Here is a 17956-nt window from a genome sequence, read left to right on the forward strand (position 1 = left end):
CAAACCAAACCCAAATAGTCACAGGTGTAATTTATGCCCTTGAAACCAAACACAGCCTGTTTTGACTTGTGGTGTCAGAAGCTGCTACCCAGCCAAGCTCACAATGACCACAAGAGCTGTAAAGCTCAAAACAAGACAAGTTGCTCTAAAACTCTCAGCAACTCCTCAACTTCCTGCTCTTCACAGATTTTTAAAATCAAGCTGCAAGGTAGCTACAAAACCAGGGCAGACACTGAGCCACACATACCTGTGCTTATGGATCAGTGCATTGAACGCCATCCCATCCCTCCAGCTTGTTGTAAAGTTGTGGATATTGACGTTGGGGTACCTGCAGAACAAACCCAAGGACAGTGCAATCAATACAGCACCCCCAGTGCAGCTCTGCACAGTCTGGCACCAAAAGCCAGAGCAGGAAGCCATTAAGTTTCCCTTGAAATTGCAATTCTTTCCTCAGAATAGGGAGAAAAAGAGTCAGCATATTACTATATATATATTCATGGATAATCCAATTGGTATGTTTATCACCCAGAATTGACATCACAAATTCAGACTTTTCTGACTTGTAAATGTCAACTCATTTGTCTTGAATTCCCTCTCACTAAATCCACTTAAGAAGAGATATGTTTGCCCATTTAAAATTATTTCAACAAAAACTCCAAATGCTGCAAGAGCTTTAGAGATAATGGCTTAATTCACACTCACCCAGCTGTTTTCATCTGGCACCACAAAAGCAAAGCATCTTTAGCAGATTTCTTCTCTTTGTTGTCCTCAGTTTCAACGCTGATATCTTGGATCTAAAAGTAACATAGAAGATTTCAACATTTCTCTGAGAAAACACATTGCCTTTTTGGAAAAGGTGTAAGGAATGCTGGAAAACACCAAAATTAATGCTATTAAATGTTTATTACTATGATATTTATTTTGAGTTTATATATTTATTATATGAATGCATTATTCTTTCTGCAAAAGGACTTTCCAGCTTTTTAAACTAAAAGCAAAGGCCAATCTGGAACTCGCTGGAAAACAAGAAAACTCAAGCCTTAGCTGGGACAGTAAAATAATTCCCGTGGGCACCCTTAATCCATGTCAGTGCCAAGCCAGCCAAGTTATAGATAACCAGCATGGAGATGGAGAGCAGCTCAGGGCAGCATTTCCTCCTGGATCTAGTGTGGAGACTGGAGCTTCACATTTATTAGTGATTTAAAAAGAAAGCCATATGAATTTCCCCACAGGAAACTCCCACCACAGGTCAGCAGCACCACAGACACTGATTTATCCTGACAGGTTCCCAAGCACTCCTCCCTCCCATCAGATGGGAGCACATGGGAGCACTCTGCTCCAAAAGTGCACAGTGAAGTATGTGACAAACAGGCGTGGAAAGCTCATCCATGTATCTGTGTGTGCACACAACTCTACCTGGAATCTCAGGATAATGGTCCAAATAAGGCCAAGTGTCAGCCTGTGATTCCCATCCACAATATCATGAGATCCCATGTTTTCTAGGTGCACTCGTTGCTCCTTCAGGAACTGGAGGGCTTTATCCACATTCTCCAGGCAATGGATGCGCATCCTTCCTTTAGTTGGTTTAGGCTAGAAGGTAAAAGGAAGAATAAAAACATTTATTACTGTAGATGGGTGGGGGGAAAATCAGAGCTTGTAAACTCCTCAGTCCTGGCCAGGGCGTCACCACTCCCAGGCAGCAATGCTGCATGTGTTCCTCAAATTCCAGGGACAAAACCATTCCTTGCATCTTCCAGCCCATTTTCACCAGGATAATGAAAGCAGGTGCCAAACCCATGGTGAAAAAACCAATATCCTGGACCTGGGCTGGACATATGACCCCAATTTAATTTGCCTTTCAAAGGATTTTTCCTGCTTACTTCCCTCATGTTTCCTCTCCAGGGATATTCACTCACAAGCTCAGATTTGAACTGTGAGCTAGTCAGTAAATCTCCTCCAGAAGGAAATGGCATTGCTTTTCTTTGGTCAGTAAATCGGATAATGAGTAAGAAAGAAATAGAGATTGATTACAAATTTTTCTTCATAGAAAAAAACCACTAATTAAAAAAAAATCAGCTACATCAACATAACACAGCTATATGAAGGCCCAGTGCAACTGCAAAAATGCAACAAATGTGATATCAGCATGCAGAATTCTGCTGTAAAACTGAATAGAATTAAGGGAACTTTGTTGTGCAGATAAGGATTACAGCTGAATAGCCTGTTCAGTGGGCACTGGGATGTCACCAAAGGTACTCAGCCAAACGACTAATTGCCATAATTTCCTTGTTTTCTGCAGTGAATGTAATTAAGTGGCCATGGAAATAGCTCAGGCAATATCCTTGCCCCAGCCTGCATTCAAGGTGAAGAGTTTTGGCCAGTGCCACGGTACAGGCCCTGCCATGGTACAGAAACACAGCCTGTGGCACAAGGGGTGGTGGAGAGGGAAGCCAAGGAAGATGACCTTTGGGACACACAAACCCTGAGGTCACCGGCCTCAGCCTCAGTCAGCCTGGTGACTTCTCCTCCCGAGGCTGGGGAATGATGCAGGATCAACCCACAGCTCACAGCAAGGAGGAGAATTTCCAGGAGACTCCCTCTGCTTTGGAGTATAAAAGGGCCTCCAAAGGGGCCCAAATTGCAGCCTGTGCACACCCCATCCATCCCATACGCTGTCAGTGCAAAGAGCCACAGCTGGAGCAGAAGAAGCAGGAGAGAGCTGCATGGTTGGCTGAAGCCTCTCAGAAATTCCTCACTCAGCAGGGACAATCTGGGATCCAGCCTTTAGCTGGCACCATCAATCATTAGGAGTGTAGAAAGCTGGACCTAAGGCTTGACTGAACCTTGCAAAACAAAACACAGGGAGGAGGCAGTTTGGGGCAGGAGGGAAGGCAGAGGCCTGGCTGCACCCCCAACTCCAGCCCATGGCTGGTCTCAGCCCATGGCCACACCTGGAGCCCGGGAGCAGCTTCCCAGGCCTGCTCACCTGCACAAGGATGTTCACAAGGCTCAGGAAATGACTGTGGCTGTGGCCACTTCTCAGCAGCAGTGGCAGACTCCAGCCTGTCTCCTGTGCCTTAACACAGCCCTTCCCACTGCCCAAAACAGCACCTGCACCACCTCTATTGCCTCAAAGTACCAAGCAGAAAAGGACTCAAAAAGCTCATTTTGTGCTGTCAGAAGCTCCAGTGCCATGGTTACAGAGCCAAAACCATTCACCAGAGATGTTTTATGTAGAGGAAGAGGCGTCTGAGTCTGGTTTGTACAAGGTGTGGCTGCGCTTGCCACACTCCCCTGCATAGCCTCAGGATGAGGCACAGTGAGACATATCTTGCACATTTATTGGGCTAACACAGATCCAGACACTGAGTGGAGGGAAAGCAAGTACCAAACCCAAGTCTTCACATACACATTACAGGAAAACTGGTTCTACATCAAAACCCTTCCTCTTTTCCAAGAGAAAATGTGACAGAATTCACTACAGAGAATGTGCTTAAGTGGTTTGACCTTTGAGCATCCAGGAATTGCAAGGAATTTACTAATCCTTAATTTGGTTAAGGAAGAAACTGAGCTAAATGCTTAATCTTAGGACAAAAACAATTCCCAGCTTTATTTTTCTGTTTGGGAGAAGCTGGTTAACAGTGTGTGCAAACCAAATTACAACTGTCCTTTCATGCTGGATGGATTCTTTCCCACTGTGCTCAATGAGAGCATTGCATGCTATCAGTTTCCTTCCAAACACTGCTGTGCAGAGGACATTATGCTGTAAGGTCTGGACTAACCACTAGGATTAGGAATCAAACTGCACAAGGTCAGGAAGATGTAGGTGTTGCCATTATTGGTTGCTCTCATTTTGAGTTTCTCCAACACACCTCCAAGGAATGTGGGTTTTCATCAACAAAAATCACAGTAAGTTTTGAAAAAGTGGGGTTTGTGCAATCAAAGTGAGAGGGCAAAGAGCAGCCCTGCTTCCCTGACTGGGATCCAAAATCCTGGACTCTGCTCCACAGTCTCCAGAATCTGAATCCCAGTTTCAAAAGTGAGGAAATAACTTGTTTGTTCTACTACACCAGTAAATACACCATGTTTATGGGATACTCACCTATTCTAGCTTCTGCTTTCTTACCATGTGATGTTTCTTGTCTTGATTTTAAGCCTTCTCTATAAGACCTGCCTTCAAATTTCTCTAGGGTGCCATGGAGATGCCAGAATCTACCTAATATTGACTAAAATAAATTCCAAAAACTGAAGAACATCAGCAAGTGGAGGCTGCATGGCAGTCCTCCTGGAATATTTTTGGTGTGTGTAAGATTCTCCTGGAATACTTTTGGTGTGTGTAATTGTCTCAAGGTTTAGTGCATTGCGTTTACTCTTGTTTGCAGAAGAAGGTGTGGTGGAATGCACTGTTCAAACAGAGCCTGCTGTCCTCCAGCCTCAGATAAGGAAGCTACAAAAAGAATGTCTGGTGGTGCAGGCAGCTGCCAATGCCAGACACAATGATGCAAGTGCAGCTCCAGGAGGCTCCTGTCCTCTCCCCACCCCATAGCTGCCCCAGCCCTGTTTGCATTTTCCAAAACCTGGAGTGAAATATGGAAATGAACGGTGCAACCACGGTCATGGGACTGCTCTGAGCTTCCTATTTGCTGCTGAAAGTCAAATCTTGACAGGCAGACAGGCAGATTTAACCAGAGGTGACACAGTTGGTGTCACATAGTGGGGCCTAATGTTGGTCTCAACTATCCCTGTGTGAGGAATACCTGCTACCTGCAGTGAGCACATCAAACCCAACACATGGCTGGGGTGAGTGGTCTGGCACAGACAGAGAGGGGCTCAGAGCAAACTGCAGCTGATGAACACCAGGATTTGTTACCCCATCCCCAGAGGCACTTCTGTGCACGTCCCAACTCCCTTGCCCTCCCAGAGGCACTCAGGCAGCTCCTCTCCTGCCTCCCCACACACACACTACACTGGGCCATATGTTCCACTCATTAACCAGAGTCTTAAGCCACAGAGCTCCACTAATAGGAGAGCTTGATGGCAAGTGATTACTCAGCCCCCTGCAGCCTTGGGTCTTAGCTAAAGACTGGTGTTTCTTTGAAAAGATTGCTCTAAATTAGGCAGCTAAGAGCATCACCATCATTTAAGGAACTGAAGGAAAAGCTGATACCCAGCCATTTCCTGGCACCCAATTTTCCTCTTGTGCAGCAGCATTTTCTACTACAAGGACTTTCTTACTCACCACTCCTTGTGCTGGTACCAAGGGGGTACCAAGGGGGTGCCTCTATGAACTCAAAGAAAGAATTTGACCCATTTGTTTATATTGATTTTAGATATTCCCCTTACCAAAGAAAGCCCAAACCTTATCTATGTGAGTAAAATCAAGTACACTCAGGGACATTCCTCAGCAGTGGGCTGTGATGAACACACCTCCAGCTGCTCCCAGGGTGATGTGGCCCTCTCCAACTATTGTCCTGCACAACCCTGGCATGCTCTGGGAAGGGAGCAGGGATGTGCCAGGCCTGCACACCTGCATCAGTGCAGGGTTTGTTAGCAGAGAAATGGGCCACTGCCCACAGGGCCCAGGTGTCCCTGGGCATAGGGACATATATAGTTAGCATATCTAACTCAACCACCACCAAGGGATCTAAGGGGCTCAGGAACATTTTGTACTCTGTGCCTGTCAGATTTGGGAGCAGGGAACATGCTGCTGGAAGCATTCAGCATGTGCCCAGCAAGGAACCTTTGAAGAAGACTTCCTTTGATTCCCACTGAAGCCGGTACGAAGGCATTTCAGTGGTGTCTGGATCCAGCTGAAGCAATATAGCTCTTTTTTTTTTTGCTTTAATATATAAAAAGACATTTTCAGTGCTGAACCCTCAGCACCCAGATTTCCTATACTGCAGTTGAGACAAGGATTCACAAAACCCCACCCAAATCCAAGCCAACCCAATCTCCCCACCATGGATACTGATAAGCACTTACAAGTCTCTCTCCTGAAAGCACTTCCAGGAGTTTGATGAGCATCCTCCCATCTCGAAGGTCAGTGTACAGGTCTGTAATTCGGCAGGACACACGAGCCAAGTGGGAATTCACCCACTTGGTGAAGGTCTTCTTCGCAACTGCCTCACGTTCATCTGTGGGGAAAACAACAGTGTTACTCAAAATAAATCACAGCTCACGTTTCTACGTGAAAATGGGATGCTCAATCATTTAAGATTAAATCAAAGGTATGGCTTGTCTTTTTGGGAGAATCATTGATGAAATTAGGACTTTTCATTGAAAACCCATCATTCTTCACCTGCTGAGTTCACCTGCTCTAGAACACACACAAATCCATAACAGATCCCCCAAAATATCACAAGTCCTTTTGGATTAAGACAAATATGATAGAGAGCAGAGACCAACATTTCCCACTGACTTTTTTCCTTCTCATGACAATATTTATTTGCAGATTCAACATTTGTAACTGTATTTACACAATGTCAACACAAATTTTTCCATAACTGCATGCCTGAGGTAGACAAGCATTTATACCAAGCCATAGAAAAATAGATTCTTTCCACCTTCCCTTCCCAGAGTCTTTCACAACAGTTTATAGAGGAAAACATTGGCTGTGAGAGCTCTCTTACTGCACAGGCTCACTGCAGTCCACATTAATTCACAAACTCCTACCCAGCTCCTATCTGCCAAGCCCAGAGCTCTCAGACAGAAAACATTATACATCTCTGTGGTTACATTATTTTGCCAAGGACTTTGGATGAAGCCTTGTTAGCCAAAAGTCATTTCACTGAGCTGGGAAATACTACAGACCAAATTTGTCAAAACACAGGTGCTCTGACTCGGACTCTGGAAGCCACAATTAGACAGATGAATGGAAGTGCTCTGCTTTCCCAGGCAGACAAGATTCCAAGCCTCCCATCAGTCTCTATAAAGTTGTTGGCATGTACAGAAACAAGACATGAAGACAGATTAATCCTAAACTGCAGTGCCCCCAGCTCTGAAAGCTCCAAAAAATGTTGCTTAAAACACTGAGAACATTTCAGATGTGGCTGCCCAGGGGTTTGGTGGATGTTGTCCTCCCAAAGGATGTGCTCCCTTTCTGGCAGTGCAGCATGGTTGGGGGCATGGTCCCAGCACATTCATAACCAGTCACTGCCTCCAGGACCTAGGGGACAGCAGCAAAAATCTGATCATGGTGAGGTGGGATGACAAAGATGCTGAGAGTGAAGAAGACAGAAAGCTGGGTACCAAGTAAAATAAGAAAAGACAGTAAGAAGAGAAATCAGATAACAGAACAGTGGTGAGTAGGAGGAGAGCAGACCTGCACTGAGTGGTGGTTTGCACAACTGCAAAACCCCACCCTAAGATTTCAGTTCCTCCCACTTATTTCTGAACTTGTTCTTCCTACCCATGTGCTTAGACATGACCAAATCTACTGCCCTGAAACTGCCCCATTTTTGACAGCTTTTACCTACCTGTTAAGGTGTGAAATTACACATGTGGCTTGGAAAAATGTCAAAGCTGGGGTTAGTGACAAAACAGTGTTCTTTGGGTAAACTGACACTTTGCATTTTTGTGTTTGCCCTTACTCTGTATGGAGCAGAGCATCCCTGTGATAGAGGAAGAGAACAGGAGATCAGAAGGAACTGCAGCCAGTGTCTACTAGCTTTAAATATATTTTTTATGAACTATTTATAGCAAGTGCCTGGGAATGCTGTATCTGCATATCTGCTTGTCTAGTAATCCATGCCTTTACTTGAAGTATTTTTTTGAAATGAGTCACAGAAGAGAAACGTTGCAATAGTTGGTGCTTTTTAAAGAAAATTCCATCAGAAATTATGTCTCCTTTCACCAGCTCGTACAAGCCCCAGAACAGATCAGCAAGTTTGTTTATTTAATTACTGTAGTCTCTACACAGAAGCACAACATTCAGTGATCCCTGTGCTTACATTCATTCCAAAGAGAAATGCCAATCTACAGGACCATGAAAAAAGAGCTGCATATACAAAATATTATGTAAAACAAAAAGAGCTATCAAATACCATCTTAAACCCCACCATTAAAACAATATTTGGTCAAAAAATGATGGTTATCAATAATTCTCCCAATTTGGGGTCACAGTAAAAGTAAAGAATGGGAAAAGAACCTCCATGTGGGTTTAGTAAAAGGAGATGAAGAGTCAGGGCCTAATTTTGAACAGATGAAAGACACAATGTGGGAAATGCAGTGACACATCAAGTCATGTTGTGAAACCTTTGGAGCCATGGTATTAACTGACACCAGCTTGGGATCTTCTGGTGTTGAAAGCAAGTCAAGGAAGCCAACAGAGCAAGCAGCCCTTCCAGGACAGGGAGAACAGGTCCCTCCTGGGGACAGTGTCCATGCAGCTCTGAGGCTGCTTTCCCAAAAAGCTTTCTCACCCCAGCATTTTCAGTGGAGGACAGAGTGCATTTTTCAGGCAGTGGGGACTTGGGGGAAAAAACCCTGAGAAAGTTTTACTGACTTCTTGTCTTGAGTGTTGCCTCAGCATCCTTAATCACAGTGAACTATCAGGGAGGGAGAGGATGGGAGTCCAGCCTGGCTGGAGACCCTCTGTGCCGGGGGAGCTGATGGTGGTGCCCTTAGGAGTGTTTTCTTTACTCTAGAGTTCAAAGCCAGTGGCTGCCTCTCCCCTTCTGCTTTCCCGTTTCCTCAGCCTTGCTCTGGGTGGCCTCGATTTCCTGTTTACAGCGAGAGGCTGCAGGGCCCCGTTGGTGTCTCCGGCTCCCACCTCCGCCCCCGCCCCAGCTCGCTCTTGCCTGAGCTGCTCTCACCTGATCCCCACCCATCCTCTGTGGCACCGGCCTCCTCCCTGCTGGCTCCACCGCTCCAAAATAGTGTGAAAGTCTCTACTGTGCTGGGTCCAGCACTAACTTCTTGTGCTGAGCCTACAGTCAGCTTTTCACAGGAGCTCCAGAAAGTTCAGAGCTGGAGCTGTTAATGGCTTTTCACTTTCTTTCCATCTCTCCTCTGATTTACAGCAAGCAGGGCCCAAAGCAGGATGATCCCTTATTGTTTGGGTGCAGCCCCATGGGAAAAGCCTGTGGCACCACACAAATGCCAGGCCCCCACATGCCGCTGCCAACTTTTGGGGACAACCAGCAACTTATGTCAGAAAAATGGCACTGGAGAGACACAGCAGCTCTTTCAGGCTCCTAATGGGGCAGTCACCCAGGAAGGCCAGGCTTTATCCTGCACTTGGCACAGGCAGAGCACAGCTCTAATTCCCCACTGACACTCTCAGCCAGAGAAGCCCCTGGAGGGAGAAGGCACAGCCCTTCTTACCCCGCATCACTTCACTCCTCTTGTGCTCCCACAACGTGGGAAAGCAAACCAAGCCCATTTGGAAAGTGGTGTGACTGGAGTTGGTCATGTTAAAACCTCTCCTGATTATTTCTACATGGTGTTTCACAATGACAGCAGGTTTTTTGCAATGCTTTTATCAACCCTTTCTAACTGATAAACTATTTTTCTGCTCAAGGGTTTCAGGTTAAAACACACACAGAATTAAAACCAAGGAATTTTGGTTGTATGTTTCAGATAGAGAAAGATACATACAGAAATGTGGTGCTTAGAGCCCTGACAATTTGGTTAAGCAAACAACACAACTGTGACTCTCTTAATGTGCAAAAACCTCCACAGTAAGGGCCAGGTGCATCCATGAACGGTGACTCCAGGGATTTAACATCAGCCATGGGCCTTGAGTGCTATTTACAAACCTCATGTGATGGTTTTGACAAATGTTCTTCATATTTTCAAAAACACAGTTATGGATTTTGAAGATTAATTAAAATGAGAGGATATGGGTGGAGCTCCAAGTGTCCTACAGCTTGTGAAAACATTTGTTTCCCAAGGGTAAAGAGAAATGAGCAACATGCAAAACATGCACAGCAGGAAAACGGAAAGCGCTCTCCGAGCAGTATCAATAATAGAGAATCCAACTTATCTTGAAGCAACACTGGGAAGGAAATTTCCTTTATGCGGAAGGCCCCATGACAATGCTACCACCAGACAGGGGCTTGCAAACTCCAGCACTGTGATTGTGATGCATCAAGGACTGACTTTGTTTAGGAGTTTAGTAAATAAACCAGAGTTGGTACACTGAAAGCATAAACTGAGCTGGACAGGATCACAAACAGGCATCAGGATCACAAACAGGCATCTAACCCCTTCCTTGCTTGAGGGGAGACCATTCTTCCTCCACTAATTTGATGAGAAAAAATCTGACAAAAATGCAGTCCACTTTCTGAAAGCCCAGAGCTCAGTTACCGAGTCCCCAGTGCGGGACAGTGAGAGGGGGGGTCACATACACCACCCCCTCTGTCACACGCTCAGCTCCGTTGGGTGGACTCAATAGGGCTGTGCCAGAATAATGGTGAATTTGTTTTAATAACTGCCTGGGAAAGGCAGGGCTACAGGAGCTGGCTGACAGCAGTGTGGGCCCCGTGACCCTGTGTACTCCCACATGCCAGCAGCCGGTCCGGGCCCCAGGGCCTCTGCGTGCGGCACTGACCGCAGCCGTGGCAAAGGTTACCTGTTACCTGCCTGCTAAAACCAGCTTCCAGACACCCTGGTCCCTTCCATACCGGTCAAACCACATTTCCAACACATTGACCTTGAATCCCTTTCAAATGGAGTGGTAAATCTGTTTAGGCCATGCTGCTGCCAGCCCTGCACAGGTAAAATGACTTTGGGTGTGTGACAGCTCTCACCAGCCCCTGGACTGGGGCAAAAGCCTCCACACAGCAAAGGGGGTGCTCTCAAAGGAGCCCAAGCAGTGAAACTGGAGCACAAAAAGGAGAGCTGAAAGGAGCAGTCTGGGACTGCTGCTGGGCTCTCAGCCCCTCAGGACAGCCCAGCCATCAGCAGCACCAACAGACTCCCTGCTAAGCCCAGTCCAAGGGCAGCTGCTCTTGGCACTGGCACTGTCCATGGATCCCTGCAATTCCTCAAGCAAGACAAATTACAGATGATTTTTAATCCCTAACTCCAAAAGCTCCATCTCCTGCAGGTTTCCTTCTTATGCTTTCATGCTGGAAGCAATTTCTCCAGCTTAAAATGATTTTATTTTTTATTATAGCATCCAGTGTGTGCTCTACATGAAGCACTGTAACATCCACTGACTCAGAGATCAGCTGAGTGCTGTTCTAAGCACACCACTTCTGCTGATATCCACTATCCACAGCTTCCCAGAATTTCCCAGATGATATTCTCATTTGACAGAGCACAGAGAAAACAGAGCTTCCTTTCACAGGACAATGTTCCCATTGCTGTTGGTGTTCAGGGTGCAAAATATTCACCCTATGCTTTCTCACAGATCCAAGGATGTGGAGTGAAACAGCCAGTAATATTCACAGCTTCACAAATTCCAGCTGTGCTTTGAAATTTTTCAGTTGAGAAAGATTTGTGAGGGAAGGGCAGATCAGCTACTGGGACCAGAATGTGGTGATCAAATAAGATTTTATCAGTAAACAATATGAACAGATGTGCTGTGATAAGCTTCACTGTTTGCTGGAGTAAGCAAAGAGCAACAGAGAACATGAAATAACTCTGACATGGGCCCAGCCTCTGATATTCCAGGCAGGCTGGAATGGAACAACCTGGCCCTGAGGCATGCAGAGCCCTGAGCAGGTCTGACACAGCTCCTTTGGTCCCCACTCCAGCAGCACCTTGACAAACAGTGCTGGTGGCTCCTGCTCCTTAGATTCCCTATTTAAATCGAGGGCTGTGGGCTCAGAGACAACTGTGGACTGCCAGCAGCCCTGGGCTGTGCCTCAGGCTGGGGAAGGAGGCTGAGGCTGGGTTTGTGTGCTCCTCACAGCCCAGCAGGACCCCACCCTGGGGTGAGACCCCTGTGGGACTGCAGCTTGTGGGGTGGGGTAGCTATGCAAAGCACTGAACTGATGCACCACTAAATATAGCCCAGAGGGTAAAAAGCACCTCAGTGTATCCACTGAGGATCAGCTGAGGAGAGAAACATGTGGCTTGGGTAAACACTCCCAAAATGATGGCCTTTCCATATGGTCCCACACTGCTGTATTAGTCCTTGGGCATCAGGAAGCCTAGAGAACAATGCACAAGCATGCACAGCCAGGCACAGATAGTCTAAATGGAAATATATTGGAATTGATCTATGGGGAAGAAAATGAAGGAAGGAGGAAAGATCACTATTAGCTATCAGTGGAGAAAAGGAGTTTCTTTTAATATTCAGGTGTCCTATACCAATAAACTGAGCAGTGGATGCTGCTTTTCTCTAGCTGCAGATGACAGGTTAAGACTGAAAATTTGGATTGATAAAAATGGAAGAAACAGAGCTTAATGTATAAAACACAAGTCCATAGTACACACATGCAGGAACAAGGAAAAAACTAGAACAAAACCTGCAGGAAGTCAAATTTACACATGACACACAGAGAACATGATCCACGTGGATCCAGTGCTTAGAAAAATGCATCTCCTTCACTTTAATCTTGCTGACAGTTTACCATGGAGGAATGGGAGTGGAGCAGCTGATCATTCTCATGCAAATAGGATGCATTTGTTAATGGTTATTTTATGGCACAAAGTAATCTGTGGAGTGATTTCCAATCCAAACTGGTGAGATCACACCGAAGCTTTTACGTGCTCCAGCATGACTTAAACAAGAACTTGTATGCAAATGTTAAAGATGACAAAGCAATGAAGGGATTTTGTTTGTGCTGTGTTTAGCTGGTGATTTCATTAGGAGCAAAATCTTTGCTGCTTTCCTGACTCTACCACACGGAGACAATTGTGGAGAAATCAGGGGTGTGTTCAGCAATCCTTTTGCTTTTACTAGGAAGCACCAGCCAGCTGCTAAATCCTATTAAATATCTACCCTTCCCTAATAAACGTTACAGCATGTGACCACTTTCACTGCAGAAAATCCTCTGGAAAAGAAAAAAGGGAAAGCTACATAATGCAGCATGTGGAACAAACAATTCTGCTGCTTTCTCTCTTTGGTGGCACTAAACCTCCCTCAATAACATGATGCACAGAACAATGTCCAGGAGCCAGCCAAGCGTTGGGGGGTGTGGAAGGGCAGGTCCCTTCGTGGTCTTTATTTTTACACTGAGTTTATGGCATTTTGGTGTCAGCAACACAAAAATGAACCTTCCACAAGCCAGACTCACATTGATGTACAGGAATTACTATGGTCATCTCCAAAAAATTACTGTAAAGTCTCCCACAGCAAATAAACATAAAAGTCATCTGGGCTTAACAGATTAAACTGGTGGAAGAACTCAGCTTTTGATTGATAGTTTTTGTTTCAGTTCAGAAGATAAGATGACATATTTAAGCAGATTTAGAGGAGCAGGTGCCCAGCTCTCCCTGCATTGGTGACAGCTGTGTGAACTGCTGGTTTAACTTCAGGGGACTGGAACACAAACCTGTGTAACCATCTCCCACAACATGCCCAGCTCCCTCTGGAGAGAACACCATCACAGGGCCCATTACAGCAACAGCAAACAGTCAGCTGCTCTTCTGGTTCTCCAGGAACCCCAGTGACTGCTGTTTCTTCTGTATGAAATGCAAAGCAGCTACAGAAACACCACTTTTAGTGGGTAAATCAAATGATTTAACACTTTTGGGGGCTGCTCTTGGAAATACCTACCATGCCTTCAGCTTCAACTACCACCACCTACCCTGGGTTGCACATGACAGCTGAACAAAATGATCACATGGACCGAGGCCTGAATCCCAAACTGTATCACAGAATCACAGACTTGGGTTGGACAGGATCTTAAATAGAATCCAGTTCCACCCCTGTGCCATAGGCCAGGACACCTTCCACAAGGCCAGGTTGCTCAGAGCTCCATCCAGCCCAGCCTTAAATCCCCATCCAGGGATGGGGCAGCCACAGCTGCTCTGGGCATAACAAAATACAACAACAAAAATACTGGTTACAACAAAAATCACTTGTATAACTGAAGGAACCTTGATACTTATAAAATGCCATTATTTCTAAAAAGAGACTTTTAAAAATGCATTTATTTTAATGAGATTTGATACAAACTGCTAATAAGAAGCATTAGAGGAAAAATCCCTAATCTTCTCTCTCCATCTTTCTTGTACCTTCTTCAGGCACTCTGAAGCTTCTTTTCCTCAGGCTGCACAACCCCAGTTCTCTCAGCCTTTCCCAAAGCAGAGGTGCTCCATCTCTAACCATCTTGGTGGCCTCCTCTGGGCCTCTCTTCCTCCTTTCTGAAGAAGATGTTACAAACCCATAACTGCAGCAAAATAGCAGAAGTACAGATGAATAAAGGAGTAACTTTTTGGCCTTATGACGTGCAGTGTTCAAATGGGCCTCCTTTAAAAAGCAGCATGGAAAATGTCTCAGTGCTGCTGGCAATTTACACAAAAGGACACAAACCCCTCATGGCTGATTTGATGTCAGTGTTTGTTGCCACTTTTCCCTTTTGCGTAAGAAACAAATCACTTTATCAAAAGGAGCGTGGAAAAAGCATCTGCCTGTCCCAGGACACTGACTGCAAAATTCCCACAGAAGAACAATGAGAACCTGAGGTCACTGCACTGTTTCAAGCACACACAGTCTGGGGGGGGTCTTGGCAGTTTCCTTTAAAACACGTTATATGCATAATGCAGGGAAGTGACAGGGGATTTTTGAGGGGGACAAAAACATTTTTCTATATGTGTCCAAACCACTCTCTGACTGGCAGTGTTGAACGAGTGTGAGAGCAAGACTTGGGCTTGGCATGGGCAGGGAACATGCCAGGTCCTTCCCTGCATCAGATCCATCTTATTTCTCTCCGTGTTCAGCAAGCCCAGCAGAATGAGAGTTTTTACAGTGGATTTCCACTTGTCTATGGGAAGGAAAGCAAGAGTAGGAAGAAGGAGCTGGGGGGTTTTATTATTTCTGTTGCTCTCTTTTCCTTTCAGCATTCCTCCCTCTTCTCAGCACTGCAGGAAATGCAGCTGCTCTCACACAAGACTACTGGCACTGCAATTCCTACTGGTCCTGTGTGCCCAGCCTGGGACCCTCGTTAGCCAGGGATTTGGAAATACAGAATTGTGAGTGATATTAAGCAAAGATGAGTCACAGAGAGATGAGCATCAGGACTCAGCACTCCCCAGGACAGCAAAGGGCATGGTGAATCCCACCTTTTCCAGAGCACACCTGGCACTGTGGAGGAGACCTGCCAGGATGCAAGACTGGGGAGAGCCAATCAAGGGCAACCCTGATGGGATGTCCAGAAGAAAGCTGTCCCTGTGAGGGTGTTGGGACACTACCTCCCCCACAGGCTGTGAGAAGTCCATCCTTAGGAAGATTCAGAACTCAGGAGGACAAATCCCTAAGCGACCTGATCTACCATGGGAGTTGCCCCTGCCTTGAGCAGGTGTGCTGGACCAAATAAACTCCTCTTCCGACCTGAAGTATTCTGTGATTCTATGAATTCCAGCAACCTTAAACAAGAATAGGCCAGAAGACTGCACTGCCAGTATTCCTATGGAATCCCACTGAAGGATTTTAGAGGGCTGTGGGATCTCTTCTTTCATCTGAGGCACAAGTTGAGACATTACATGGAGAGCGAAGTCAAAGCTGTAGTATGTTTTGACCATGCTTCTGTAAAAACTCACTGCAATCAGAATGAAGAATAGATGAAAGAAAGCCAGACCTTTGTTGGTTTCATGTTTAAATCTTAATTCACCTTAATGACAGAGAAGCATGAATAGAAAATAAAGAAATCTACAATAACTGCATTTAATTCTTTCAAAATATTAAATCTCTGTGCTAAGAGATGTTATCATTATAATTAATTGCTGCTAAATTACAATTTTCATTATCACAGAAATATTTTAAATGGAAGAACACGTATTTAAATAACCACTGTGTTGATCAGGGATTAATAAGAGCTGAATTCATAGCCTTGCTGAACAATGTGTTTAGCTCCTGCAGTTTCCATGGCCACACAATAATTTACTACTGTTAACTGTGTGCCATATTGTAGAGTCAGATGCACTACACTGTGCTGACAGGATGCTGAATAAAAGCAGCAGCACCACAGGTAAGCCAGACCATAGCTCAGCAAACTAAATCCCAAAGGCAGAAACTGAATGAGTAACAGCAACAAAAATACTGGTTACAACAAAAATCACTTGTATAACTGAAGGAACCTTGATACTTATAAAATGCCATTATTTCTAAAAAGAGACTTTTAAAAATGCATTTATTTTAATGAGATTTGATACAAACTGCTAATAAGAAGCATTAGAGGAAAAATCCCTAATCTTCTCTGACTCTAATCTGCAAACCCATCATGCAGAGCTCCCAGGAAAGTCCTGGAGTTGGTGTCTTCTGAGATTGGTAGAATTGGCACCTTCACCTGTTTGCTTGCTTAAGAAAAGCTCCAGAAAACTGAACCATGATCTCAACTTGAACACACATTCCAGCTAGTCACTCTGTATAGTAAAGGACTTCTTTAAGAAATCCATGTGGCAATTAAAGAAATAACAATAATTTAAAAATCTTTCTTTTCATGCCACACCTACTTTATTGGGACTTCTCAGGCACAAACAAGTTGCACATGCATTCTAGTTCCTCACCTCAAAATTTTCTTACTTACCTGTTTGATTCCAAGCCAAAGGTCATTTACTGATCTGCTTTTGTGGGACAATGTGGCATGTTTAAGCAAAATCATTTTGGCCTTTGGAATTATGCAAGAGTGGGGAAAAGAGATCCCTTTCCAGCACAGTATTTCCTGCCCAGGTAATAACTTTCAAAGCAGTACCAGAAAAAACCCCTTTGTTTGAAACCCTCTAAAGTCTGTCTGAGATTTAAAAGGTGATGCAAATTTGAAGAAATTAGGGTAAAATTATACTTTTAGTACCTTAAATGGGTATCTTCATCCAGAAACATCACTTGTTTCTTGTTTTTCTAGTCTTAAAAGTGGACTTGTGAGTTGTACTGATTATGCAAGGCCTTGACTGCAACAATTGGAAGGCCCTACATAGGGACAAAGGTGTGGCTCCTGTGGAAGGGATCCAGGAGAGCTCCCAAGTATCTGCCTCCACTTTCTTTCATTTTTAGCACAATGAAAAAATGATAAAAGCACTCAAAGACTCCCGATCACAGTCATTTCACTGATGCCTCCTCAGCCATGTTGCACATTGTCTCCATATTCTGGGCTTTTCTCCCTCAAAATGTGAATCAGTGATGTGGTGTTTTCTTTAAAAACCCCAAAAAATAGAATAAAGCCCCAAACAGACTATGAGGTAATGGCAATTAATAAAGGAAAAGCAACTTCTGGAAGTTCAGTGTCTAATTAACACTCCCAGTTGTCTGTTAGTGCAACAGCAATGTCATTAGAACACAGTTCAGGTATTGGTTAAGCACAGAACTAGTGCACATTTGCACAGATTGTGTTTGCACCCATCTTACACACCTCCAAATCACACAGACACAGGGGTGCACAGGCATGAAAATGCACTGTGGCACCTCACACTCATCTGTATGTTCCTGAAGCCTCAGTCACAACTCACTGATTTTCAGGTCTCCAAATTTGCACACATTTCACACATTTCAGCCCAACCCAGATACACCAGATGTTTATGCAAAAGGAAAAGTACCATGAACACACTCCTGAATGTGAAGGCCACGGTGACCTGCACCTGATGCCAGGGAAATGTTTCTAAACTTGGCAACAGGAGCTAAACCAGAAGGGAGGGCTGTGTTGTGGAGCACAGAAAACAAAAGATGTTCTGGCATTAGGTGGCTCACACAGGGACACCTGAAACCTACCAGGAACTGGATAGGATGGGCCACGTTCACGAGGCTGGAGGAGAGGGAAAGGACAGCCACAAACCCAGCACCTTGAAATGGGCACTGCAGAGATCACACCACCCTGCCCAGTCATTTCATTCAGGAAAAACAGGGGGA

At 45.0% G+C, this 17956-nt stretch overlaps 1 protein-coding gene across 1 annotated transcript in view; it reads right to left on the reverse strand.

Moving 5' to 3' along the window:
• Window positions 1–17956, reverse strand: part of SPTBN1 (spectrin beta, non-erythrocytic 1) — a 114721-nt gene that overhangs the window by 39867 nt on the left and 56898 nt on the right. Inside the window, exons 3-6 of the mRNA XM_041473928.1 lie at window positions 5983–6134; window positions 1417–1590; window positions 703–794; window positions 248–328 (exon numbers count right to left, since the gene is read on the reverse strand). Of these exons, the coding sequence (XP_041329862.1) occupies window positions 248–328; window positions 703–794; window positions 1417–1590; window positions 5983–6134 (499 nt within the window). The remainder of the gene's footprint in view (window positions 1–247; window positions 329–702; window positions 795–1416; window positions 1591–5982; window positions 6135–17956) is intronic.

This window comes from Pyrgilauda ruficollis, unplaced genomic scaffold (genome assembly GCF_017590135.1).
Source record: "Pyrgilauda ruficollis isolate IOZ18807 unplaced genomic scaffold, ASM1759013v1 scaffold31, whole genome shotgun sequence".
NCBI classification, from domain to species: domain Eukaryota; kingdom Metazoa; phylum Chordata; class Aves; order Passeriformes; family Passeridae; genus Pyrgilauda; species Pyrgilauda ruficollis.